The sequence below is a fragment of the Aulonocara sp. 'chitande type north' Nkhata Bay genome, linkage group LG1 (assembly GCF_057382095.1).
Source record: "Aulonocara sp. 'chitande type north' Nkhata Bay isolate Kocher_YH1m ecotype deep benthic linkage group LG1, A_spYH_male_GT1.1, whole genome shotgun sequence".
NCBI lineage: Eukaryota > Metazoa > Chordata > Actinopteri > Cichliformes > Cichlidae > Aulonocara > Aulonocara sp. 'chitande type north' Nkhata Bay.
This window is the reverse complement of record NC_141344.1, coordinates 23,357,029-23,382,658: the sequence shown is the minus strand read 5'-3', so window position 1 is coordinate 23,382,658 and position 25,630 is coordinate 23,357,029. Positions and strand designations below refer to the sequence as shown.

The following is a 25,630-nucleotide window of genomic DNA, read 5'->3' as shown; positions in this document are numbered from 1 at the left end:
CAGTGTGATTTTTTTTCCACTGAAAAAAACACAAAAAATTGCACAAAGTCCTCAGGAACTTCTACAGATGTACACTGTTCAGGAAAGCATGTGGTAAAAAAACTGCACAGTACATCACTTTACAGTAGCAGGGTTGTTAAGACAATACTCACCCACAACACAGCCTGTTCACACATTTGCCCTCAGGTAAACTGTACAGAAGGCTGAAATGAATGATTAAAAGACTCTCACTTCTATCCACAGGCCATCAGACTCCTGAATATGTCAGCACAACCCTCTCCCACCCCATCACTACTGTTCACTGCTACTGTAATTATTATATTATATACCACTGAACGACACAGGAAATCATTCCTGCCTGTGGCCATCTCCCTGTACAACGCATCCACTTAACACACTGTTTGCTGCTACAACTACACATGTTTCTTTTCCAAATATTTATTTATAAGTGACTTATGTATGTATGTATGTATATATATGTATATATTGTACTATTCTTAGTTAGCGTATTGTCTGTCTTGTCTTAATGTTGGTTTAAAATGGAGCACTGTAACAAAAAATAATTTCCCCCAGGGATCAATAAAGTATTCTGATTCTGATTCTGATTCTGATATTCTGCTGTTGCTGGGACAGATATATTTCCAGACTAGCTCAAGGCATTTCTTTAAACTCATTTAATTTTTTTTGCATATTTATTACTTATAAGCATAAGTAATAAATTATTTAATAGTAATAAATAATAATAAATCATTAATTAATTAATCATTATCATAAGTAATAAATCATTTTCCTTTGTAAATTTCTTGGATCTTTATTGTTATTTTATTAGAATGCTATAATTGTTTTGTGTGAAGGGAGACTGACAAAATAAGAATTTCACTGTACATTGTAAACCATTGTGTTTATCTCCACTGTGCATATGAGAATGAAACTTCATAACTTCTGGTAACAACAGGGTAATACTGAACAACAGTAGACTACAGGGATCATAACAATGGACAGCTAAAGCAAAAAGAAGACAAAGAAAGAAAAGAAAATGCAAACGACTAATAAGAAGATGCTTCTCACAAAAAGTCAACACGAAGACAGGCAAGCGTTGATTCAAGAATTATTTTGGGGGGAAAATGTCATTGTAATGGAATAAAGTGTTTTTACTGTTAACTGCAAATCAAACAATGGAATTGTCCTTACTCTTAGAAGGTCAGCCTGACTGGCCTTTAATGACACCGAGTGATTCCTTCAGTTTGCATCTTGTTTGAGTGTCTCGGGTGATTTTCCTAATGTATTAAGAACATATGCAGGGTTTCTCTGGAGAAAGCTCTCTGATTTTCATGTGATGGATTGAAGTGACCTTGCTCAGTATCTGTTCCAGCCACAGTTCGAGCAGCACTAAGCGCTCGTGCTCTCCACAGAACAATAACAATGGATACGGTACTCCGGACAGCTGTCTTTGTGTGGATTTCAGCTGGATTTCTGTGTGTAGCTGAAAGAACCGAGAACTGTCCAGGAAACAACTTCACGGCAAACTGTGAATTTGTTTTCAGAAATGTATGTTTCGAGTTTGTTGGAGAACCGAAAACCTATTCCCAGGCTAGGAGCAGCTGTGAAAAGCAAGGAGGAGAGCTCCTGAAGGTGATGAACAACCCAACCAAAATCTTCTTGGACAACATAACTCAAGACTGGAACACCAACTTCAATCACACATGGTGGCTTGAAAAGACAGTTGGAGAGGATAACTGGAAATCCACCGATAGTAAGTAAAATACACAAACACAACATGCATTTTGGTGCCGTAATTTTATTTTCTGTTGCACAGGTTATTGTGCTTTTGTGGCCTGTGAGTTTTCAAGTGAAGGCATGTCTGACAGACGTTGGGAAAGAAGAAAAGAAAAAAGTAATACTTGTCTGTTTGAATTGATCAATCACCAGTGCTTTGGGTTTTTTTGGTTTTTGGGGGGGTTTTTTGGAGGGGGGGGGGTTGCTAATGGTTTAATCACAATAGTTTTGTTGGCAAGCAATAAGATACTGAATGTCGATTGTCAGTTTAGCCCACTCTGTGAGCAAGTAAGTCCTTCTCTCTCTCACTCAACTTCCCTGTCTGTCTTCACTGCTCCACTATCTAAAAAATCAAAATGCCATAAAAATAATCTTAAAAAAGAGACTGAATGTCTTGTTTGCTTTAAACAACCCTCAAATCTCTTCACTAACTGTGGCAGTGTCATCATGAGTCTCTCACTGAAATACTGCCATTTTCAAATCAACCAGGACCTGAAAGTAAGTTCAGGTCACTATATCGTTAAGAAGAAATAATTATACATTACAATAAATTGACATAAATGTAAGAGAGGTTGATGACGTTTGTGTGCTGAGAAAAGGCTGGGTTTCATTTGAATTTTTGTCATGTCACCAGCACCAATTGAATTTAAATATTTTTGAATATGTTCCCTTGGGTGTGTAAATGCTTTGTTTTGTTTTGCTTTTTAAAGAAGATTCATGTCATAAAATAAGACAAACTTGCAGATCACAATAAATAAATTACCCAATAAGATTTCCAACACTATTTGCTTCCTGTGAGGGATTAGGTTAAGGTTTTTTTTACTTTGCGTCTTTATGCGAGGCCTGCTTTGGAGGGTGAGACGAGTCAGGCTTGGTAGAGCCTGAATAAAGCTCGATGAGCTAACCGCAGGTCTTCTGCAGAGGGTTCGAGGATAGCCTGGTTGCATATTGTCCAGCTGTGGGAGAGCGCATATTCTCTTGTCTAGAAGTGAAAGTAGATGTAGACAAGGAATGAAGGTATAAGGAAATCTCTGTGAAATGAAATCCTTCAAAACTAAATGAACACCTGTGCTGATAACTCTTCTCCTTGATTATATATTTTATGCTTTACACCCATGTCTCCAGAATATGGAAATTTGTTTCCACATCTGTAACAAAGAAAACTTTTTGTGTTTCTCAAGCGTTGAGAAAACAGCTTGAAATTTCAAGTTATTAGGTCAAAATGTTTAGATAATAATACAAAATTTTAACTTATGGTGGCAGAAATAAGTTTCCGTACCTGAAGGATTATCTCTACGATGAGATGTTTGCCTCATAAGATTCCCACAACACTACCAGGATCAAAAAGGAAAATCTGCTCCATCCACCTGTGTTATGATCATTCAAATGTGTGTTTTTAATTACATAAAGCAAGAAATGAGAAGACTTTACACATGGCTTTATGTGGCTTCTGGGATCATCTGTTTACATTTTACCTATAGATTATTGATTTGTAAATAATTAACCGTGTATTGACAGTTGCAGCCCTGTTAGTTGTTGTCTCGTTGTTAAACCTTTGTCTCAAAAACTAACCTTTCCTAATGCCATTTCTTTTCAACAGAAAACACCTCATGCACATACATGAAGCTGAATCCTCTCCAGCTCGTAACGTCTGACTGTAAAAAGAAAAGAGGCTTCCTCTGCACCCACAGTACGTGAAGCTTTCTGATCCGAGCTTTAACCTAACCAGATTTGTTTTCATTCTTCATTTGTGCTCTTTCATTCATAACATAACTTTGTGTTTTAAAGGTTTACAGTCTCCCTCAAACACAAAGGTAAGACAAATAAATTTCACAGGCAGTAATAAGCCATGCAAGCCTCTAAGACTCAGCTTTCATATTGTCCACCTTGTTCATGTTTTCTTTGTAGTGTACCGAAATTTCCAGCCATGCAACCAAACTTCGTAAGTTAGAATGCACTTTATTTGTGTCTTCTTATTCAACACCCTAAATGACATAAATCTAGTGTTGTATCGCTTATTTTTTCCCTTTTCTTTTCTTTTTTTTACTGGACCTTGTTAAACATCACATACTCTTTGATTCCAGGGCACAAAAGGGGTCTACTTTCAGATTTAATTCAAAACCTTGACGATCAAAAGATCCAAACAATCCTTGAAACAGCTTTGCGTACCTCAAACATTAACGTATTTCTCAAGGTGAGACAAATCATTTTACATATCAACATTTTTTTTTATAAATTATGAGGAGCTTTGAATTACAATTTTTTTTTTTTATAAAAAAGCACCCCAGAGTTAAAAGCTGTCCCTTGTTTCTGAGACAGGATGCAGACAGAGTACTAAATACGATGGACGTGACACCAGGGGAACCGACAAATAGCAACGGGGTGGGTACCTTTATTTACGAAAGCAAGAACACTTTCATCATTACTGTTTTTAGTTTTGTACTGTTGTTTTTTTTAATTGACATTTAGGAATCACTGTACCATACCATCAACTTTAGCAATTTGTTACTACATCCTCCTCCCTTTTTCTGTATTTAAACAACTAAAATATCGATACAAAAAGAATGAAAGAAGAAGAAAGAAAAGAAAGAAAAAAGAAAAAGAAGCAAAACAGAAAAATAAATAAAAAATACAAAGGAAAAAAAAGGCATGTAGGGAGTGTGTTTCTGTTTCCATTAATATAACTTATATTTCCTCTAGTCTTCAAAGGTAAATATCTTCCAAATGTCTCTTGTATTTTTGCATGTATTCCCTTCCAATAAGTTTTAATAACATGACAGTCCCAGAAAATATGATAGTGATTTGCATTTGTATTTCCACAATTTCTCCAGCAAGTGAGAGGGTTACCTTCATAGTGAGATTTTTGGTGAGGTGTAATAAAATATCTTATCAGGTTTTCCACCCAAATTCCCTCCAGCTCTGTGAGCTGCTACATTTCCATTGATATGCCCATATTGTCATCATTACTGTTTTATTCTCATGTTTTTATATTCATGCTGTGCTAAATTCTCCCTCCTTTTTCTTCCAAAAGAAAGCATTCGTGAGTAATTTGTTGAAAAGTGTTGCGTTACTGAACACCTCATTTGCTTTGAACAACACCGAGACACTCAATCACATCCTCAACTGCAGCAGTGCCATCCTGAGTCTGTCACTGAAAAAATGCGATCATGAAAACAACCCAAACCCTAAAGTAAGTTCACGTAACTACATCACCAGCAACATAAATGTCTCTGTTATTGTTTCAGCTCTCACACTGGAATGATGTTTTTTCTTCTCCAGGATTTGTTTGGAGATGTCTTTACGATTTTTGCGAAAGTTGCTAACCTGCTATCAGGAGAGAACGAATTTGTCATGCAATACCCAATGGGCACCATTCATCAGAGAACGTGGGTATTTTGCTTTAAAATGTCACTTGCCTCTGCTTTAAAAACTTTTACATATAAAATTAATTTTCCCCTCCATCAGACAAAAACCTGCTGACATTGGCAATTCAGTGCTGGGTTCAGAAAAAGTTGGCAGTTCCGCTAAGCTCCCTTCAAATTCAGTGCTTGGACCAGTGCTTAATAAGTACAACAACATCATCTCTCAGGTCTGAGTATGTGTGTGTGTTATCATCATTAGTGTTTTTATCTTTGCTGACATCCACAGCCTGTTTAACTGAGCATTTGTCACTATTAGATGACTACGTTCAATGAAAATCCCTATCGATCTGAAGACAACATAACAGGGAGTGTGTGCAGCCTTTCACTTAGTGATGGAACGCAGGACATTAAGGTGGCAAACCTGACAGAGATGGTGGAGGTACAGCCAACTTACTGCTTACTGTATGAGAACAGCTCAGTCGACATTATTCATTATACAGTGGACATTTTGACATTGCAGTGTCTTGCAGTTGTAGTAGAAAAAGACAGAAAAACAAAAATAAATACACAATTAGACAAAACATAATAAACATGCTGAGATGCTTACGCAGACAATGAAGCCACAAAACAAAACAAACAACATAAAAACGGTTCAAAATAATCACATACAAAGTCCAAAAATTCATAATGTTTAGTCATTTAACTTACATACTGTTTTTCAAGCCTTCATCCTCAGTGTACTCCAAACATGCTGTCTTCCTGAACTCCTCTTTGCCAACACACCTGCCAATATCAAATTTCTCCGCACAGTCAACACACCCAACGCAATTACAAAAGTGACATCACAGCTATAGAAAAATTAAGAAAAAAAATCTAATCGCAAATCTTGTTTTATTGTCAGTTTTGAAAATATCAGTACCGGGAGGTATGAAAGTGCACAATAACCTACTGGAAGCACAAAGGCACAATTACTTAGATGAGATCAATTATATGCGTATGCATCAATAACATGACGTTAATAATTAACTGTTTAAACATCGTGATTAGTGTCAATTATCTTTACTAAAATAACATGATTTAAGGTCATAGTTTTACTTTTTTGTTTTATTTAATTTTTGAATAAGGATTACCAGCAGTTCCTTCATTTGCTAATTGTTTCAAATGTCAGTTGTCACAGGAGGTGACTTTTACATTCTTAGTGTAGCTACAGTTAGAAGAATGGAGGTGTAAGTACAGTAAAGCTTTCAGTGATGCCTGGTTTATAGTTTTAATCGTTTCTAATATGTAACTAGTAAATAACCGATTAAATATGAATCAAGATGGGTCGGTTAATACTAGGAAGCTTGCTTTAAAACAAAAACATCTGAATATTTAATTTTAAAACCCAGACTGAAATAAGATGTTTTTCTTCATGCCACAAATTCTTTCCTTCCTTTCACCAGATCTTTTTGGCTCGTCCAAATGCTGCAGCTCTGATCAACACTACTGTCGTGTTAGAGAAAAACTCAAAATCGGTGACTACACTCAATGTCTCAGACCCTAATGTGACGATCTTCTTCGGCGTGGAGCCCAATGTGAATGTGTCACTGGTTCTCCTCTTGTCTCATGGGTTGCCTCCTAATAACACAAACTACAGCAACAGAACTGTACTGAACCGCACAGGTAGCTGTCAGCAAAGTCAAATTAGGTCACTAGAATGGCCACACCTCGCTCTGGTATTATTTATATGTACTGATCATAGCAAAAACACTTATTTATGCAGTATATTTAAGTTTTGTTTTCGGGGGGTTTTGCTTTTTTGCTTTAGAGGGATTTCGCTGGATGATAACACCAGAGATGTTACAAAAGACTCCTGGGATTTGGTATATTGATACAAGAGTTTCTGATTCTGAATGGCAGCCAGACATGAACCTGAAGATCACCACTTTTATGAGCAAGTGCCTGTACTGGAACACAGACGCAAAGGAATGGCGCACTGAAGGCTGTATGGTATGTTTTCCCCTGGATAAAATCTGATCATTTGGCTCTGCATGCACTATAATATTCTAGCATAGGTGAGTACCAGTCAGTCATGTGTTGTGTTTTTCCTCAGGTGGGGAAAGAAAGCACTCCACACCGAACGCAGTGTCTCTGTAATCACCTCACTATCTTTGGGAGCTCCTTCTTTGTGATGCCAAACTACGTCGACATATCCCGCACTGCAGAGCTGTTTGCCACTGTGAATCAGAACTATGTGGTGCTGGCCCTGCTGTGTGCATTTTTCGGACTCTACCTGATGACACTGCTGTGGGCCTGCTATGCTGACCGGAGGGCACGCACAAGGGTCAGCCTGTCTCCCGCCAGTTTTCATAAATCCAGCCTTTTTTTGCATGTATATTTTCATGTTATTTAACATCACAATGTTGTACGTTTTTGAACCATCAGAGAAAGATGACACTCTTGGAGGACAATCACCCAGCTGCACAGTACAGCTACCTGATCGGCATCCAAACTGGACGCCGCAGAAATGCTGGGACCAGTGCCAATGTAAGTCTTTTTTCCACTGACAGCAGAGATGGGCAGATCAATCAAAATATCATTTCAACTCAGTTTTATTTATATAGTGCCAAATCACAACAACAGTCATCTCAAGGCGCTTAGTATCAATAATACTAATACAAGTGCTGGTATTAGTATTATTGATACTATCACAATAGGATTGATACTTTGCTTGTATCCTCTAAGTTCAGTATGTAGTCCACTGAACTGTGTTAAATATTCTTTTAATGAAAAATATACCTCAAACATGCTCTATTAAAAATCTCTGAAGCCTTTCGTGTTGATGGTCACGTCTTTATTTGTAGCTGATGGCACAATATAGCTTTAGAGACACATCAACATTCCAGGTCGCAGTTTCAAAATACACAAAAAGCTGAGAAGCATTGCTTTGTTGCATTAACTAAGTTTTGTGAAAAGTACAAATCACAGTTTTTAGTGGTCATTAAAATGTGTTTAGAATTTGCAAATTGATGATGACTCATCTGATACATCATGACCCATTGCTTTCCCCTGCAAAGTGTCGATCTTCACAATACTGGCCCTGTATTTACACGGTTTCAGATTGATACCAAAATTTGCAGTATCATGCAGCACTGACAATCACTACCTTACAGACAGGCAGTGGATTCAGTTCAGTTTATAGTGGGAATTTAGTTGATAAAGAACATTTACATTTAAAACAAGTCAATATATTTGTTAAAAAGAAAAAAAAAGCTCCATTTAGGCAAACAAGAAGCAAACACGGCCATCGGAAAAAGGACTATGTAAATATGGGCGCCTCCCTAAAGGATAGGCTCATTTAAATTTTACTACATGTAGAAGACTATAAACCACAATCACTGCGGATAAGAGATGATTACAGAAAACAAACCCGATTCAACGCTCAGACAGGCATCTTAGTGTTGTTTTCAGACAGGATGACATACCTGTCTTTAATGAATAAGACTATTTTACAGCCAACTCACAACTTCCCACTGACACTGGATTACTGGATAGGTTGACAGAGTCACTCACTATAACAACAATACTATAATAACTATAAATGAAGAAGTATGAAAGAAATTCCTAAGGACTACATGTCAAAGAATATTGTTAACTTGTGTTTTCCTAACATTATTTTGTCAAGCACTAATATTATATCTACAAGAAGAGGGAAGGTACTTAAATTAATGGAAGCCGGTTTGAAATTACATATGAAATCCCTCTAGAAACCTCGGTCACCGGTTATGTCAAGTCTTCACAGTTTGTTGCACAAGGCCAAAAATAGTGCGGTCCTTCAAGTACAGGGAGTGCAGAATTATTAGGCAAGTTGTATTTTTGAGGAATAATTTTATTATTGAACAACAACCATGTTCTCAATGAACCCAAAAAACTCATTAATATCAAAGCTGAATGTTTTTGGAAGTAGTTTTTAGTTTGTTTTTAGTTTTAGCTATTTTAGGGGGATATCTGTGTGTGCAGGTGACTATTACTGTGCATAATTATTAGGCAACTTAACAAAAAACAAATATATACCCATTTCAATTATTTATTTTTACCAGTGAAACCAATATAACATCTCCACATTCACAAATATACATTTCTGACATTCAAAAACAAAACAAAAACAAATCAGCGACCAATATAGCCACCTTTCTTTGCAAGGACACTCAAGAGCCTGCCATCCATGGATTCTGTCAGTGTTTTGATCTGTTCACCATCAACATTGCGTGCAGCAGCAACCACAGCCTCCCAGACACTGTTCAGAGAGGTGTACTGTTTTCCCTCCTTGTAAATCTCACATTTGATGATGGACCACAGGTTCTCAATGGGGTTCAGATCAGGTGAACAAGGAGGCCATGTCATTAGTTTTTCTTCTTTTATACCCTTTCTTGCCAGCCACGCTGTGGAGTACTTGGACGCGTGTGATGGAGCATTGTCCTGCATGAAAATCATGTTTTTCTTGAAGGATGCAGACTTCTTCCTGTACCACTGCTTGAAGAAGGTGTCTTCCAGAAACTGGCAGTAGGACTGGGAGTTGAGCTTGGCTCCATCCTCAACCCGAAAAGGCCCCACAAGCTCATCTTTGATGATACCAGCCCAAACCAGTACTCCACATCCACCTTGCTGGCGTCTGAGTCGGACTGGAGCTCTCTGCCCTTTACCAATCCAGCCACGGGCCCATCCATCTGGCCCATCAAGACTCACTCTCATTTCATCAGTCCATAAAACCTTAGAAAAACCAGTCTTGAGATATTTCTTGGCCCAGTCTTGACGTTTCAGCTTGTGTGTCTTGTTCAGTGGTGGTCGTCTTTCAGCCTTTCTTACCTTGGCCATGTCTCTGAGTATTGCACACCTTGTGCTTTTGGGCACTCCAGTGATGTTGCAGCTCTGAAATATGGCCAAACTGGTGGCAAGTGGCATCTTGGCAGCTGCACGCTTGACTTTTCTCAGTTCATGGGCAGTTATTTTGCGCCTTGGTTTTTCCACACGCTTCTTGCGACCCTGTTAACTATTTTGAATGAAACGCTTGATTGTTCGAGGACGTTGCCTAATAATTATGCACACCTGATATAGGGTGTTGATGTCATTAGACCACACCCCTTCTCATTACAGAGACGCACATCACCTAATATGCTTAATTGGTAGTAGGCTTTCGAGCCTATACAGCTTGCAGTAAGACAACATGCATGAAGAGGATGATGTGGACAAAATACTCATTTGCCTAATAATTCTGCACTCCCTGTATATACAGTCTGGGTCACTTCACCGGTACGCTGTGCTCTCCCGCAGGTCACAGTGAAGCTGATTGGCTCAGAAGCAGAGAGTAACGTACACACTCTCACAGACCCAGAGAAGCCAGTGTTTGAGAGAGGATCTGTTGATTATTTCGTGCTGACCACACCCTTCCCACTGGGTGAAGTGCAGACCATCAGGCTGCAGCACGACAACTCTGGAGGTCATCCATCGTGGTAAGGACATGAGCAGCAAAAAGTAGATCGTTTGGCGTTACGTCAGATCAGGATGAAGTGCTTTTCATCAGAAATGAGAATGTTTTCTCTCATACGTGTTGAAAAGTTGGCAACTATTTAAAGACTACTATACTACACAGACAGCTGTGTGTTTTTTTTATACTTGGATTGATTTGGTATTATACAGGTAAGGGACTAGTCAAAAGGGACTAGTGCATTAAGGTGCTTAAAAATGCCTTTAAATACCTTCCTGATGGGTTTATTTATTCGTTTCAAGTCTCCTTTAATGCAATATAATGCTCATTTTGTTAACTGTGACTCTATTTAGAGTAAAATAGATGATAAAGCAAGGTATGATTTACAGTGTGGCTATGAATATATAGATTTGGGTTCTACTAATGACGTCTGGTGAGTGTTTCTTTCACATGGTATGGCGAGTTAAATAACTGAATTCTTTTTTTTCTGTTTTGGTGCTCCTAGTTTGCAATGTTGCTTTTTATTTCCATGATTTTAATTCCTTAGGTAAATGTTAAATGTGTCATCTTTCATTTCTGTATATTTTTTCTTTAAAGGTACATAAACAAAATGACTGTACAGGACCTCCAAACGCGACACATGTGGCACTTCTTTTGTGAATGCTGGCTGAGTTCTGAGCGCGGAGACGGCATGACCAAAAAAACCTTCAATGCTGCAAAAGTCAACGAGGTTGCCAGCTTCAGGTTAGAGTCCCTTTACACTGCTGAAAATAAATTGCTCATCACATCGCTTAAATTAAGTGATTATTTATTCTCCGTCCTCTCTCAGGAACATTTTCCAGACCAGGACATCGACTGGTTTTAGAGACGAACACATCTGGGTGTCCATCGTGGATCCTCCCTCACGCAGCCCGTTCACACGTGCCCAGAGGGTTTCTTGCTGCATGTGCCTTCTGCTCTGTACCATGGCCATCAACATCGCCTTCTGGAACATCCCTGTGGATCCAAACTCAACAGTACTCTTTTCAATTGGTGATTACAAAGTCTTAGATTATTGTTTGATTACTGATTACATCTGTTTCTTAGCATCAAACAACAAAGTTTAATTCAGGAGGGGAACCTGCTCTTTGTGCTAATATTAGCAGTGTTTGGATAAGGATTACTGCTCACAAGCGATTGTATCTAGGAGCAAGGCTGCATGCCGAAGGTGAACATGACTGGTTCTTAATAATTACCTACAACACATTTGCATCCAGATGTGCACCAAACTCAGAACCTTACTAACTCCACCTGGCCAAACACTGTTAAAACTGGTGTTTTCTTAGCAGATCTACGTGTTATTGAGTTTTTACATTCTGCACTTGGATCTTCTGTTGATGTGACCTTTAGTCACACCTTTCTATTGTATGGATAGATATTCAATATTCAAACTGAAATAATGTAAAGTTGATTCCACGAGGTCAGAGAGCAAACAGTCGCACACAGCTTTCTGTTAAAATCAACTGAGAAAGAACCCTGCAGTAAAACATTGCATTACTGTTTGCAGCTGTTTATTTGGGTGTTATTAGCTGGAGCTGTATTAGTTGCTTCACATCATCATCACCGTGTCCTTTGTTGTGTCTGTCCAGGTTCAATAAAGATGACCTGGCAGGACCTCATGGTGGGCGTGCAGTGCGGTCTCCTCATGTTCCCAATCAACATCCTCATCATCACAATCTTTCGAAGCATCAAACCTCGCATAGTTCCAAAATCTAAAAAAGCTGACCCTGAGGAGAACGTGAAACCCCCCATACTCAACATACCGACTGTGCTGAGGGTGCGTTACATGTTTATATTTGTCAGATGACCCGTACTCATCACAGAACCTGCAAGCCTGAGATGTTTTTTGAATATAGTCCATGTCATAGTCCGTGTAGCTCTGGTTTCTCCTTTACTATTACATACTTATCTATGCAGTGAAACAGTGCACCGCTCATGTATAATTTAGTACTTGTTGTTCTTCCCTGCAACAGGATGTAGAGCAGATCATTTCTTTGGCGAGCAAGAGCCCAAGAAACAAGATGTTAGAGATGCACAGACTGGAGTCCGTTGTTGATCTCTTCTCGGCCTTGGACAGGTTGAATGAATTAATTCAGCACATGCAAGGTAGTTTTATTTCATTCACTTTAATCTCAGCAAAAGAAAGAAAAAAGAGACAGATAAAATGTTTATAATATACTCAAATTAACATGAATACACATAAGCAACATACTATTAGTGATCTTAAACTAATAAAAGAGTACATAAGATGCATAAGCTTATGAATACAGCAGTTTGTTGCTACTCTAACTGAGAAGAACCAATAAGACGGCTAGTGAACGCTTATTTCCTTGCTCTCACCCCATCAACAGTTATTTCAAACAATCTAAAAACTATCTCAAAGACCTATCTCAAAGAAACAACAGTGCTGAGAAACATGACGCTTGTATTTAAGGCTTATTTTCTTTTTTTTTTATGTTGTCAGGAAAAAAACATCAATACCATCAGACGTGTCTTTTAAAGATTTCCATGTAGCACACTGCTAGGACCTATTTCTTTCTATTCAAATTGAGTTTTAGGCAAATAACTTCTCCTCTGTCTGATCGGGCCAAGCAGCAGCACTTTTCTGCCTTGTGTAGTGTGACAGTAGTGTTACCTTTCTTCTCAGAAAGAGGTAACTTCAAGAGAAATGTAACTACCTTCTTATGTATATGTTTGAATATAAATCTTTCTCAGGAGAGAGTGAGAGCGACCATCACTTGGTGTACTGCAGCAAGTTTCTCCTAGCTAGTCTCTGTCATCTCCTGATGTGCCTGGAGAAACTGGATTTCAGATACTTTGCGACTCTAGGCCAGTACCAGCAGGCCCTCAACTACACCAACGCACTGGTTCACAAGACTGAGATGGTCTTCAGCAGCCACTTGGCCTACTGGTCAGTACTCCAACTGCCAGTGAGACAAAAATATTTGCAGAGCTATTTGTGCTATTATACTGAACTGGTACGTCATGCGTGTGTTTTTTCTGTCCATCTCGTCCCAACCCAGCCCACCTCCTGCGAAGAAGCCAAAGAAGAAGGCAACGACCATCCTGGGCTGTTGGCTGCCATGGTGGTTTGTGTTTGTAGGCTGGTTCCTGTTGCTGTCCATCAGCGGCATTTCAACTTTCTTCACCTTGTTGTATGGCTTTCAGTACGGCAAGGAGAAGTCCATCAAGTGGGTCATGTCTCTGGGCCTCTCCCTTTTCGAAAGCATCTTTATTCTGCAGCCTCTAAAGGTGGGTAAAATAAATCCTTTTTTTTTTAAAGTCAATTCGCTTGGCTGATAATCTGAAGTGTTTCCTGCATGTCACACTCTGAGATGATGTATGTATTTGAAGATACTTGGGTTTCTACAGAATGTTATAGTTTGTTTCTGTTTTTGAAATTTCTGCAAACGTGTATGCAACACTATTCGTTTCTTGTGCGGTCTGCTTTTTCTCACAGGTGATAGGCGTTGCTGTGATTTTCGCCCTGCTGCTCAAACCTGTAGCTGTAGACGAGAGTGAAGAAGTTGAGCAAGTCCTGTTAGGTAAGAAAACTTGTTCTGTAGTCTCTGTGCAGCCAGAACAGGTCAGTGCAAAGCTTTAAGTATATACTGTGATGTGATGTTTTTGTTGAATAATTTTTTTATATTTACAAAAAAGTACCCATTTTTTCTCTTTTATAAATATTTTTATAATATTTTATAGATATTTACTATAGATATTAAAATTAAATAAAAAAATTTTTCTTTGATAATAATCATTAGTAGTATTAGTAATAACAAGTCACTTTTGTTACTCTCTTTAATGACCTCTTTGTGCTACTTGTGACGTTTTTCTCAGCAGCGTATAATCAGTATCTTTTCTTTTTGGAGTACTTTTTTTAAAATAAAAAAAATTAGAAAGCCTTATTGTCACCGTACTAAAATATAATGATGTTAGGAGAGCTGCTATTGTTTAGTGCATTAAAGTTCTTAACATATTGTCCACTATAACACTATGCATCTGTGTATGTATCAGTCTTATACAACTGAATGTAAACAATTAGATTCATGAATATATATAAAAATTAGTAGATGCAACAAGGATGCATTTGTTGCAAAAAGCAAAATTGTGGTGGACTGATTTCATTTTACATGTTTGCACTGACTTAGAGTCCAAATGGCCTTGGCATTATGATTCCTGTGGCCTGTAGCTCCTGTCAGAGGACAATGGGTCAGATAGGTGGTCACCAGGCTGTCCTAAAATCAAAAAATATGAAGTTTTCATTAATTCACAGAAAATGAAACAGGTTGGATGAACCTATTTTGCGTGTACATGTAAAAATAATCATTCATATTTCAAATTAGAAGAATTTATTTACCAACATGCAAAGATTATATGGATTCATATTAACCTGAGATAGTGTCTAAATATTATTCAACACACAGGAAAGATTTACTGCAACCGTCTCATTCATATTTCACGAAGCAGACCAAGGAAGCCTTTTCCCCTTTTTTCAGCTTGGCTGCCGAGAGCTCTGATGTAATCATGCAGATCACACACACCCAAAATTTTGTTGACTGCGATAAAGGACTGACCCTTTTCTTTTCCTGTTACCTTTCTCTCGTGCATCTGTGTATCCATGTACCCTTTGCGGAGCTTAAGATAAGTGCTTTGAGTCTTACAGTTGTGTCTTCTCCATTTAACAGAGCAACAGGAAAAGTGCAGACAGTACAGCGGCAGGGACACAATGTGAGGTTACTGCATTTGACGACATGAGCTGACTCCTCTGACATGCACAGCTGCGACACATGCCCCGCCCCCCCGCTTCTTAGGAAATCTTTTGCACTTATTGTAAGTTTTACTTTCTGGATATAGAGTTGCATTACACGTCATGGTGTTTTGTATGTGTACAGAGGTTCCAGTGCCTATGAGAATCTTTTTGAAGTTGTGAGTCATAATAATGGGCAATTAAATAACTGTTCTTGTATGTGAAATTCACCAGGATTACGTATGAGAAAAAGAGATTTTTTTTCCTTTTTAAAAAAACAGTTGATACATTCATTTAATGCTAGTGCAAAACACATATACAGATTCAGACATATGTAAACACGTTAAGAACTATTATCATCGAGTGTGAAAAAAGCTGTCTTTTATCCAATAAAGTAGTGATCCAGGAGAAATAGAAGAGAAATTTCAACAGAAAAAAACCTGCAAAGTAACTTTAACACAGCTTTCTGTTTAAATGCTTCCCTATGATTCTAATGGTTAATAGTTGTAAATGAAGTTGTGTGAAATAGTGCGAAGGTGCTTTTATGTTGCTGCCCATCTGGGAGCTAATGATTAATTGATTACATTTTTCATTTTACTCCTGTCACTGTAATTGATTCTGAAAGTGTGTTTCATGCCTCTTTATCACTCTTGGCTGCATCTTTGAGATTCATTCAGTCCTCAGTTTAAAAGGCTTATGTAACAGATCTCATTCAAGTTTGTGCTTTTGGTTTGGGAATACAAGCTGTTCTTCAGACAGCTGATTGTCCTGTCTTAGATCTTCTGTGCTTAATCACAAATGATTTAAACTATTTATTCACTGGTGTCATACAGTAGTATTATATGTGTGAATTTCAATAAACAGCTCTCTGGTAAAATCTGCAGTTGCTTAGTTGATGTTTAATGTTTAAATGATTTATAAAATTGAACTCAGGTCAAAAAGAGATGTGCTGATCTGTGTATGCATCCCTAGTGAATCCCAGAGATGACCAGCAGCTTACATAACAATTAACAGTCATTGCATTAGTAAAATAATCAGTGCACAAAGACTATCACACCAGATTACCCTGGAAAGCGGAACCAAAAGGTGGTATTTGAGACCTTTGCATGATTACTGCTAAACCTCTTGCAAATTTTGTATGTATGATTTTATAAGTTCAATATTAAAAAAAGAAATTAACTACCTCCCAGCTTTAGTACTTCCCACACACGTTCATCCACATTTTCCCTGGCTGAGGCTCAGGAGGTGGAGCAGATTGTCCACTAAAGGTTGGGAGTTCAGTGGCTGGCTGCTCCAGTCTACATGCCAAAGTATCGTGGGCCAAAACATTGACCCCCAGGTTGCTTCTGATGCGTTCGTCAGAGTGTGAATTGTGAAGTGCTATATAAGAAGCAGTCCACTTACTATTTACAAACACACTCCCGCATTTAGTTTGTTGGGATCTACTCATCTCAACAGCATCCCAACCCTTGGAAACAGAACTCTCGAGTCTTTTTTGGACACCAGTTTAAAAAACAGTCGGCTCAATCACACAGAAAAACACAAATATTATCACAAGTGTGTAAAACGGTGTGACCACAGACTACAAGACTCAAGAAATTCATCTCATACCAATTCAAAACTACAGCAACCTCAAGGCATTTTATATTGTAAAGTAAAGATCCTACAATATTAGATAGAAAACCAACAACAAGCCTATAATTAGGACTAGGCAACAGTGGGGAGGAAGAACTCCCTTTCAACAGGAAGAAACATCCAGGATAACCAGGCTCAGGGAGGGAAAAGAGAAAAGGAAAAAAGGAGATGATAGGGAGACACAGATAAAACAAACTATGAAAGAGAAAACATGAGCTTTAGGAAAAAGTAAAATTTTAAGCCTAATCTCTCTCCCAAATCCAAACTGAGAGCTGGAGTGAGGCCTGATACCTGAAGGCTCTGCCTCTCATCCTACTTTTAGAAACTCAAAGAAAGAACAAAGAGGAGACTGTCCAAAGCCAAATGATCACTAAAACTTAACAGGATGAGTTTTCACATGATTGAGCCGCTCTTAACTCACACCTGTATTGATCACAAGTGTCAAACAGAAAATGAGTCAACTATGACTTGATGCAAGACTATGTTGCGATAACTGAAAGGATCCATTATGTAAAGAGGTTAGTTTCATATTAACTTAAATCACAGTATGTTTTACATAATTGAAAAAATTATTTCCCTTTCAGAGCTTTCCCTTAATATTAGCGACCTCTGCTGGTTACCATTGAGCATTACAGGTTGTTTTTAAAAAGAAAAACTGATGGAAAATTATGTGCAGACCTTACAAGCTTTCCAGTTCCAAATAGTCTTTTATTAAATTGTTATTGTAGTATACATTGTTTGGGGGGAGGGGAACTATTTTTTGCAACAAGACACTATTTTGTGTCTTAAAGTTTAACATGAAAGAACAATCGAACATAGAAAAGACAGTGAGCAGATCACAGTTCTGTAGGGTTAATTATCTCTCCGTTTTTTCCCAGCTCATGTAAAACTATTAATTAACTGCACGTATAACCCAGTGGGGAAGCTTTTCAAAGCGCTGAGTCATATTATTCAAGGCCACCGTCTATTTGCCATGCAAGCAGAGCCCGGTGTAGTCAGGTTACAGGAACAATAACAAAAACCTCTCACTACACTTATTACAATAATTAGAAACATCTACCTCTAATGCCTGTACAGATTTTTTTTAATCTATCAAGCAAATTAAAACTCAGAATCTGTGGAGTGTAACGCAAATAAGGTCAATTAGAAACTGAAAAACGCATTATGTGTCCAGTCTTGGTGGATAACAGATGCTTAATCCTAAAACAGACTGGCAAGGCCTCAGATGAGAGGTGAAAGGTAAGGCAAATGGAGTGGTGAACATACAGTACAAGACCCATGCACAAGATCACAATGGCACGAACTTTTTCCTCTGCTCTCAAACTTTACATCTAATCAAATCAGTTTGCTGGCTGGCTGCTTTCGCCTGCCAGGATTTTAATTGCAAATTTGTTTGTTCAGTCATAAAAAAAGTGCAGGTATTTTGTAAAACTGAAATTCAAAAGGGCAAAAAGAAAACTTTATTTGGAGATAGTGTATATAAAACAGATTTGTCAAATATTGAACAACTCCCGGTTGCCAAACTCCTTTTCCTATACAGTTAAATCATTCATGTACATAAGTCTACCTATATTGCTGTAAGTGTATTAAATTACAGATTTCCATACATGTTGTCATTTTACATCTGTGTCCCATCGCCCTCAAACGGAAAAGGTTTGAAACCATACTATTTTTCTGATACAAATACACCTTGAAGTTTGAGAACCTCGGTAATAATGAGTATTTAACAATCCCACAGTGAGAAAAACTGCGTAACACACTGAAAATATGGCTTCTATGTGTCCCGGTACAGCTGAGAAAAACCTCACTACTGTTGGAGCCTCACTTTGGAAACTAAATGGTGATTTTAATGCGTAAAAGCTTGTTCGCCACAGAGGTGGCGCAGCCCGCTATACCTGTCAAACTGGTCTGAGACGGGACTGAGCGACACAGTGGCAAAGATCACAGCGACAGTGTGTCCAAAGTAGAATAAAGGCATGTACTATAAATATCAATCAAACCCAAAACCTTCAGAAAAATCAACACTTAAGATCTAAATGTGAACATATTAATTACCACACAGACAAATGGAAAAGGTTAAACTTCAGTGCGATTTTAAATAAGGAGCGAGAAGGGGTGAATACCCGCATGATTGTTTAAGATTTTATCCAACGTGCCAAATAGAAGAAATGAAAACATGTGGCGCTAAAAAGTACTCTCTCTCATTAGCTGGTCACAGCTATATAAATGAGGTAATAGATTACATGTATGTTTAATATTTGTGTAAAATTACTTCACCAAGAAAGAGGGAGGAGAGCTACCCAAATCTGATTCAGAGCCTTGAACAATTCCTATTTCCTGTTCTGAGCTGTGTAGGTGACACAGGCCTGTTTATGTATATCAGGTTAAAGCATTTAGGTCTTCTTCTTCAGCTCCTCAAAGCGCCGCGTCAAATCATCAAAGTCAATGTCATCCGAGGTGGTGTTGCTTCTGCCCAAGGAGGATGTTGGGAGTGTGTCAGGAACAGATGGGAGTTCTGGAAGAGCGTTGTTGTCATAAATCTGAGCCGAAGGAGCGGGACCTGGAGAGTAACAGGCATTAATTATTTAGGAAAATGTTTGGCAGGTGAGCATTTTAAGGATAACTTAAGTCCTACCCTACTTTATTTTCCCACCTTGTTAAAATCTACTGCAAACAAGACAGATTAAAATAAATAAACAAACGAGGTCTGTTCCACAGACCTCCCCCACCTGTGAGCTGCACTCTGTAACCTTTGCTTTCATTAGTATGAGCCTCACCATCCTTCTGCAGCAAATACACATCAAAGCAGCAAATCTGCTTCCAACAAGCACACTGGCATGCTAATAATGCTCAATTTGCACAATAAATTACAAGATAATTTTGTCAAAGAGTTACGTATATATATGAAATGTTTTAAAAAATTATTTCATGTGGGTAGAGTTAAAAGATTTAAATGCTATTCAAGACTAACTGGCACAATGTGGGTTATAGTTATTTCAGTTGATTCGCTGACAATAAGAAAACAAACTATTCCCCTCTCATCATTTAAGTGCTGCTGATTGTTGACAGAACTCACCTATGCCCTGGGAAGGAACAGAAGGTTTTTCAGTTAGGTCGTCAATCTGAAACAAACAAATGTGTTCGTGATGAACTCATCCCCATATTTAAAAACAAAAACAAATATATACATATATTTGTTAGTATTAATAAGATTTTGATTAATACTTCATTTATAAAAGGCAGATGCAAAAACAAACCAAAAAACAAAAAAGAAAAGAAAAATGGAAACCATCACCTTTAGTGTGCAACACTAAACATGATTTTTGGTAAAGGGCCTCAGTTATCGCTTCTTTCAGTCCCGCTAAGAAAAGCTGATCAGGTCATAGTTAGTAGGTTAAAGTTGGCCAATTTCAAGCTACCTACATCTGTGCAGATGAACCTGAATCTGGGCCTACTCTGAGAAATAATGTTAAAGTATGGAGGACAGGCAGAACTGTAAGCAAGCCGAATAAACAGTTCTTCCCTGAGTGGTTCCCTGCCCTGTCCGTCTGTCCATCTTTGGAAACATGAAGGGGGCATGGATGGAGGGGAAGGGTTCAGTCGTACAGACTTACAGACTCGTATGTAGGGGGAGAAGTGGGCAACTGAGGTGGCTGCCCTCCTCCCATGGGGGGCTGGAAGCTGTTGTAGGTTCCAACGGGTGTATGAAACGGTTCCTGGGGGTAAGCAAAAAAAAAAAAAAAAGAAAAAAGTCAAACAAGTTTGAGGAAGGTAGTACATATTACACTACAAGGTCAAAAGTATTGGGCCATATCCCTTTTGTGAACATTTATGAATGAATGGGTCATTCACTGTCACTGAACAGGTACTGTAATACAATGTTACCAGGTTAACAAGTCAGGCTGTTAAATGAGTCACTAAGACTGCTGACTCAATAACTATAGAGTTCTAACATCTGGCATTAACATCAGCCCAAAAACTGCGTGCCAGGAGCTTCATGATATGGGTCTTGATTGATTCCAATAGGTGTAGGTAGCCCAGTACTTTTATCAATATAGTGTATAGTTCTCATACAGAGTAAATACAACAAACTAGAATCTATTTCATCCTGGTGATCTTACTGCCATTAAATTGTCCTCAAAACAACATGCTTCAAAAGTCAGAAGCAGCTGTGAAGGACTTTTCATACTGTTAAAATGTAACAAAATATACTTTTTTTTAGAACAAGTGCTGTAAATGCTCCATGCCATCTATGCCTTTCAGAAATGGATGAAAAGCTGAGGGGTCACTGCCAGTAGTAACAATTTGCTAATTTCTTTAGATGTTCTGAGAACCAAAAACAAAATTCCATCCAGATACACATGTAGCAATATCCTGAAAATGAGCATAACATTATCTGCATGTCATTACAAGGCAAAGTTAAAAAAAGTGTTTTTGTTTTAATATCAGTGAAATGTTCACGTTAAATCTGTAACAGAAAGTAAAAAGCAACACAATATTATTCAACTAAATCATCGTCTTTAAAAGGAAACTCTTACAGCTCCATTGGGAGGTGGATAGTTGAAAGCTGTTGGCATTGGCATAGCCATAGGCATGGGCATAGGCATATGGATTCCAGGAGCTAGAGGAGCTGTGAATCCTCCACCACCTCCTCCTCCAAACTTCCTGTCATTGTCGACATCAATCAGGTCTGCCTCCTCCCCAGTACACACCTCGGGCTATCCGGAGAAGTAGCGGATGGTAAATAAACAAACAGAGGGCAAAATTTCCAACTTTCACATTGAGTAACAACAGATTCTTTGCTGCTTACCCGGACCATGGCGTCAGGTTCATAGGGGACATTGTAGTTCTTTGCGATCTCTATCAAGTAGCGCTCGACCAAGATCTTGGGAGGAGCCTCAACACTCAGTTTGTGCATCAGCTGAAATCAGATATTTGATTAGATGTCGCTAAGAGCACACTAGACAAAAGGTTCATACATTCCTATACAAGCTTGTGGACAGTCACTGGGGAAAAAAAATTACCCTGTCGTTGACTGTGCCAATCTGGTTTGTCCTGCATAGCTTGCCGTACTCCTTGCTATATTTTGCACACAGCTGTTCAGACACCTGAAAGAAGATTTTAGAAACAAGATTGTCAATACTGACTTGAAAGGAATAGATGTAAATACCAAGTGTTTATTATCACTGGAGACAAATTTTTAGATAGAACTTACAATTTTTAGCTCAGACACCTCTGACTGCAGACGAGGAGCTGCCCAGATGAGAGTGGACACTGCTTCCTGTAAGCCTGGATCTAGTTCTCTAATAATGGATAAACAGCAACCGTGTTAACGAGGACGGACACTGAAGGTAAGGAATTTACAATGCTCAGTACTCACTTCATGGACTGAATGAGGCCAAAGCGAGTCAACAGCAGGTCACAGTAAAGCTCTAAGATCTCCATGGCTTCAACCAGATAGTCCTCTCTGATGATGTGCTCCACACGGATCCGTGCCCGCTCATCCTTACCTGATGACAGGTAATCTGCAATCTCTTTCCTGGCCTTCTGAGCAAGCTCAGCTTTATATTAAATTTGGCAATATGGGAAAAGGAAAAAAAAACATTAGAACTACTTTACAAATAAAGAGCCACTTCAGCTATTGGAGAGCAGCACAGTGACTCACTTTTCTTTTTCTCAAGGAGTTTGAGTCGGTTGATGACCAGTCGGAGATTGACTCTCAGCCTCTCTGATTTGAAACCTCCTCCCAGCATGATGACGGACAGCCTTTGGACAGGAGAGAGGAGAGGGGAAATAAGTGAAGACGACCTATGGAGCCCATCTAACTTACCATCTCTGATCCAGTGAGTCACTCAATCATGTGAGCATGACCAACCCATCGTAACACAATGACTCCGCACATTCACGCGAAACACAACACAAACACACACGTAAACAAGGTCAGGAATAAACATAAGTTAGTTACCAACACAAAGTATTAAACTACCAACGACTCAAAACATTAGCTTTAGCTTGACGCCGAGAACAGGTAACAAGAAGGCCAACCATGCTACTTTAAACGATACCGTCTTATCGTGTCCAGTACCGTTTTATCCATTAACATTACAATCATTCATTTTTAAAAACCCGAGCCGGTGCTTGTGTGAACAAATCTGCTAGCTACAGCCTTTGCTTTGTTAGCAGTCTTCTGTTATCGTTTGTGCTAGCTACCGACCTAGCTCCGTCGTTTAACGTCAACAAAACCAAGTCAAATACACTGAAAGACTTTAAGAATTCAGATAGTTTCGAAATAGTTTAACAGGTTAAAAAAAAGCCAGAAGCTTACCTGTAAATACGAGTCGAGCGCACACACCAACTTATTTGAGTCTTGTTTCGTCGCTCACTTCACTTCCGTGATTATCTCCAGTGACGTCATGGGGAATAACCCAGGGGCGGGGTTGCTGTCCGAATCAAAGGAGCGTCAATCACAGGTGCAGGTGTGACCCAGTTGTCAGCCGATGACGTTACTTTTTCCTTTTTTTTTTTTTTTTTTTTTTTTTTTAAATATGGCCCTAATACTTCTTCTTATAGATAAATAAAACAGTTTGTATGCTATTTTAGAAATACCGCAGCTGTCCACAGTACAGGGTAAACCAATCAGTTTAAATGCTACCTAACACAGAAAACTCCAAAAGTTAATAGTTAACAGAGGTTAAGTTAGGTGGAGGCTAATTACAATGTTTGTTTGTTTTTTTCCTTTGCTTGAAATAATTTAATTGTGGGATAACCCAGTTGATAAAATTAGGGGGGACAAAGGTGGGTTTGGGGACTAGGGGGTATGAATATATTATCAAGATGAAGCAGTCTGTTTCAAATCTGTGGTTTATCACAGCATAAATTAAATGAAATAAACCTCAAAATTAAGTATCCAAGTAAACATTGTACCATAGATTTAAATGAAATAAATAACTGGGAAGCCGAAACAACTACAAACATGTTAAAAATACACAGACTAATCTACAGACATGATTGGTTAATAATTAAAATGATCAATATACAGGGAGTGCAGAATTATTAGGCAAATGAGTATTTTGTGCTGGAAAGGAGAGTTCGTCCGTTAGTCGAACCTCGGATACAGGAGGAACAATGCGGTTTTCGTCCTGGTCGCGGAACACTGGACCAGCTCTTTATCCTCTCCAGGATACTTGAGGGTGCATGGGAGTTTGCCCAACCAGTCTACATGTGTTTTGTGGACTTGGAGAAGGCATTCGACCGTGTCCCTCGGGGTGTCCTGTGGGAGGTGTTGCGGGAATATGGGGTGTCTGGCCCATTGCTACGGGCCATTCGATCCCTATACAACCGTTGCAAGAGCTTGGTTCGCATTGCCGGCAATAAGTCGGACTCGTTCCCGGTGGGTGATGGGCTCCGCCAGGGCTGCCCTTTGTCTCCGGTTCTGTTCATAATTTTTATGGACAGGATTTCTAGGCGCAGCCAAGTGGCGGAGGGCTTTCGCTTTGGTGGCCTCAGAATCTCATCTCTGATTTTTGCAGATGATGTGGTTCTGTTGGCTTCATCGGGTGAGGGCCTCCAGCTCGCACTGGAACGGTTCGCAGCCGAGTGTGAAGCAGCGGGAATGAGGATCAGCACCTCCAAATCTGAGGCCATGGTTCTCAGCCGGAAAAGGGTGGAGTGCCCACTCCGGGTCGGGGATGAGTTCCTGCCCCAAGTGGAGGAGTTCAAGTATCTCGGGGTCTTGTTCGCGAGTGATGGGAGAAGGGAGCCGGAGATCGACAGACGGATTGGGGCTGCAGCTGCAGTAATGCGGACGCTGCACCGGTCCGTCGTGGTGAAGAGGGAGCTGAGTGTAAAAGCGAAGCTCTCAATTTACCGGTCGATCTACGTCCCTACCCTCACCTATGGCCACGAGCTGTGGGTAGTGACCGAAAGAACGAGATCGCGGATACAAGCGGCAGAAATGAGCTTCCTCCGAAGGGTGGCTGGCCTCTCCCTTAGAGATAGGGTGAGAAGTTCGGCCATCCGGGAGGGGCTCAGAGTAGAGCAGCTGCTGCTCCACATCGAAAGGAGCCAGCTGAGGTGGTTCGGGCATCTGACAAGGATGCCCCCTGGGCGCCTCCTGGGTGAGGTGTTCCAGGCATGTCCCACCGGGAGGAGGCCCCGGGGCAGACCCAGGACACGATGGAGAGATTATATCTCTCGGCTGGCCTGGGAACGCCTTGGTGTTCCCCCGGATAAGCTGGAGGAGGTGGCTGGGGAGAGGGAGGTCTGGGCCTCTTTGCTTAGGCTGCTGCCCTCGCGACCCGGCCCCGGACAAAGCGGATGAGGATGGATGAGTATTTTGTCCACATCATCCTCTTCATGCATGTTGTCTTACCCCAAGCTGTATAGACTCGAAAGCCTACTACCAATTAAGCATATTAGGTGATGTGCATCTCTGTAATGAGAAGGGGTGTGGTCTAATGACATCAACACCCTATATCAGGTGTGCATAATTATTAGGTAACTTCCTTTCCTTTGGCAAAATGGGTCAAAAGAAGGACTTGACAGGCTCAGAAAAGTCAAAAATAGTGAGATATCTTGCAGAGGGATGCAGCAGTCTCAAAATTG

General features: G+C 39.4%; 2 protein-coding genes across 2 annotated transcripts; one reads left to right on the top strand and one right to left on the bottom strand.

Annotated features, from left to right (window-relative positions):
- Positions 1-1,377: 1,377 nt before the first annotated feature.
- On the top strand, positions 1,378-16,256 carry pkd1l3 (polycystic kidney disease 1-like 3). The gene is made up of 23 exons (XM_086289055.1): positions 1,378-1,753; positions 3,377-3,466; positions 3,565-3,590; positions 3,685-3,718; positions 3,861-3,970; positions 4,096-4,158; positions 4,808-4,966; positions 5,056-5,162; positions 5,242-5,365; positions 5,455-5,577; positions 6,581-6,800; positions 6,946-7,127; positions 7,231-7,461; positions 7,563-7,664; positions 10,449-10,627; positions 11,200-11,346; positions 11,432-11,634; positions 12,231-12,418; positions 12,615-12,747; positions 13,357-13,552; positions 13,665-13,893; positions 14,102-14,186; positions 15,330-16,256. The coding sequence occupies exons 1-23, from the start codon at positions 1,423-1,425 to the stop codon at positions 15,374-15,376; spliced, it is 3,309 nt and encodes a 1,102-aa protein (XP_086145181.1). The 5' UTR covers positions 1,378-1,422; the 3' UTR covers positions 15,377-16,256.
- Positions 16,257-18,463: 2,207 nt separating this feature from the next.
- On the bottom strand, positions 18,464-23,498 carry ist1 (IST1 factor associated with ESCRT-III). The gene is made up of 10 exons (XM_086289041.1): positions 23,352-23,498; positions 22,692-22,792; positions 22,407-22,587; positions 22,242-22,329; positions 22,051-22,134; positions 21,837-21,947; positions 21,565-21,744; positions 20,641-20,742; positions 20,103-20,148; positions 18,464-19,586 (listed from the first exon to the last, which is right to left on the bottom strand). The coding sequence occupies exons 2-10, from the start codon at positions 22,777-22,779 to the stop codon at positions 19,420-19,422; spliced, it is 1,047 nt and encodes a 348-aa protein (XP_086145167.1). The 5' UTR covers positions 22,780-22,792; positions 23,352-23,498; the 3' UTR covers positions 18,464-19,419.
- Positions 23,499-25,630: the final 2,132 nt, after the last annotated feature.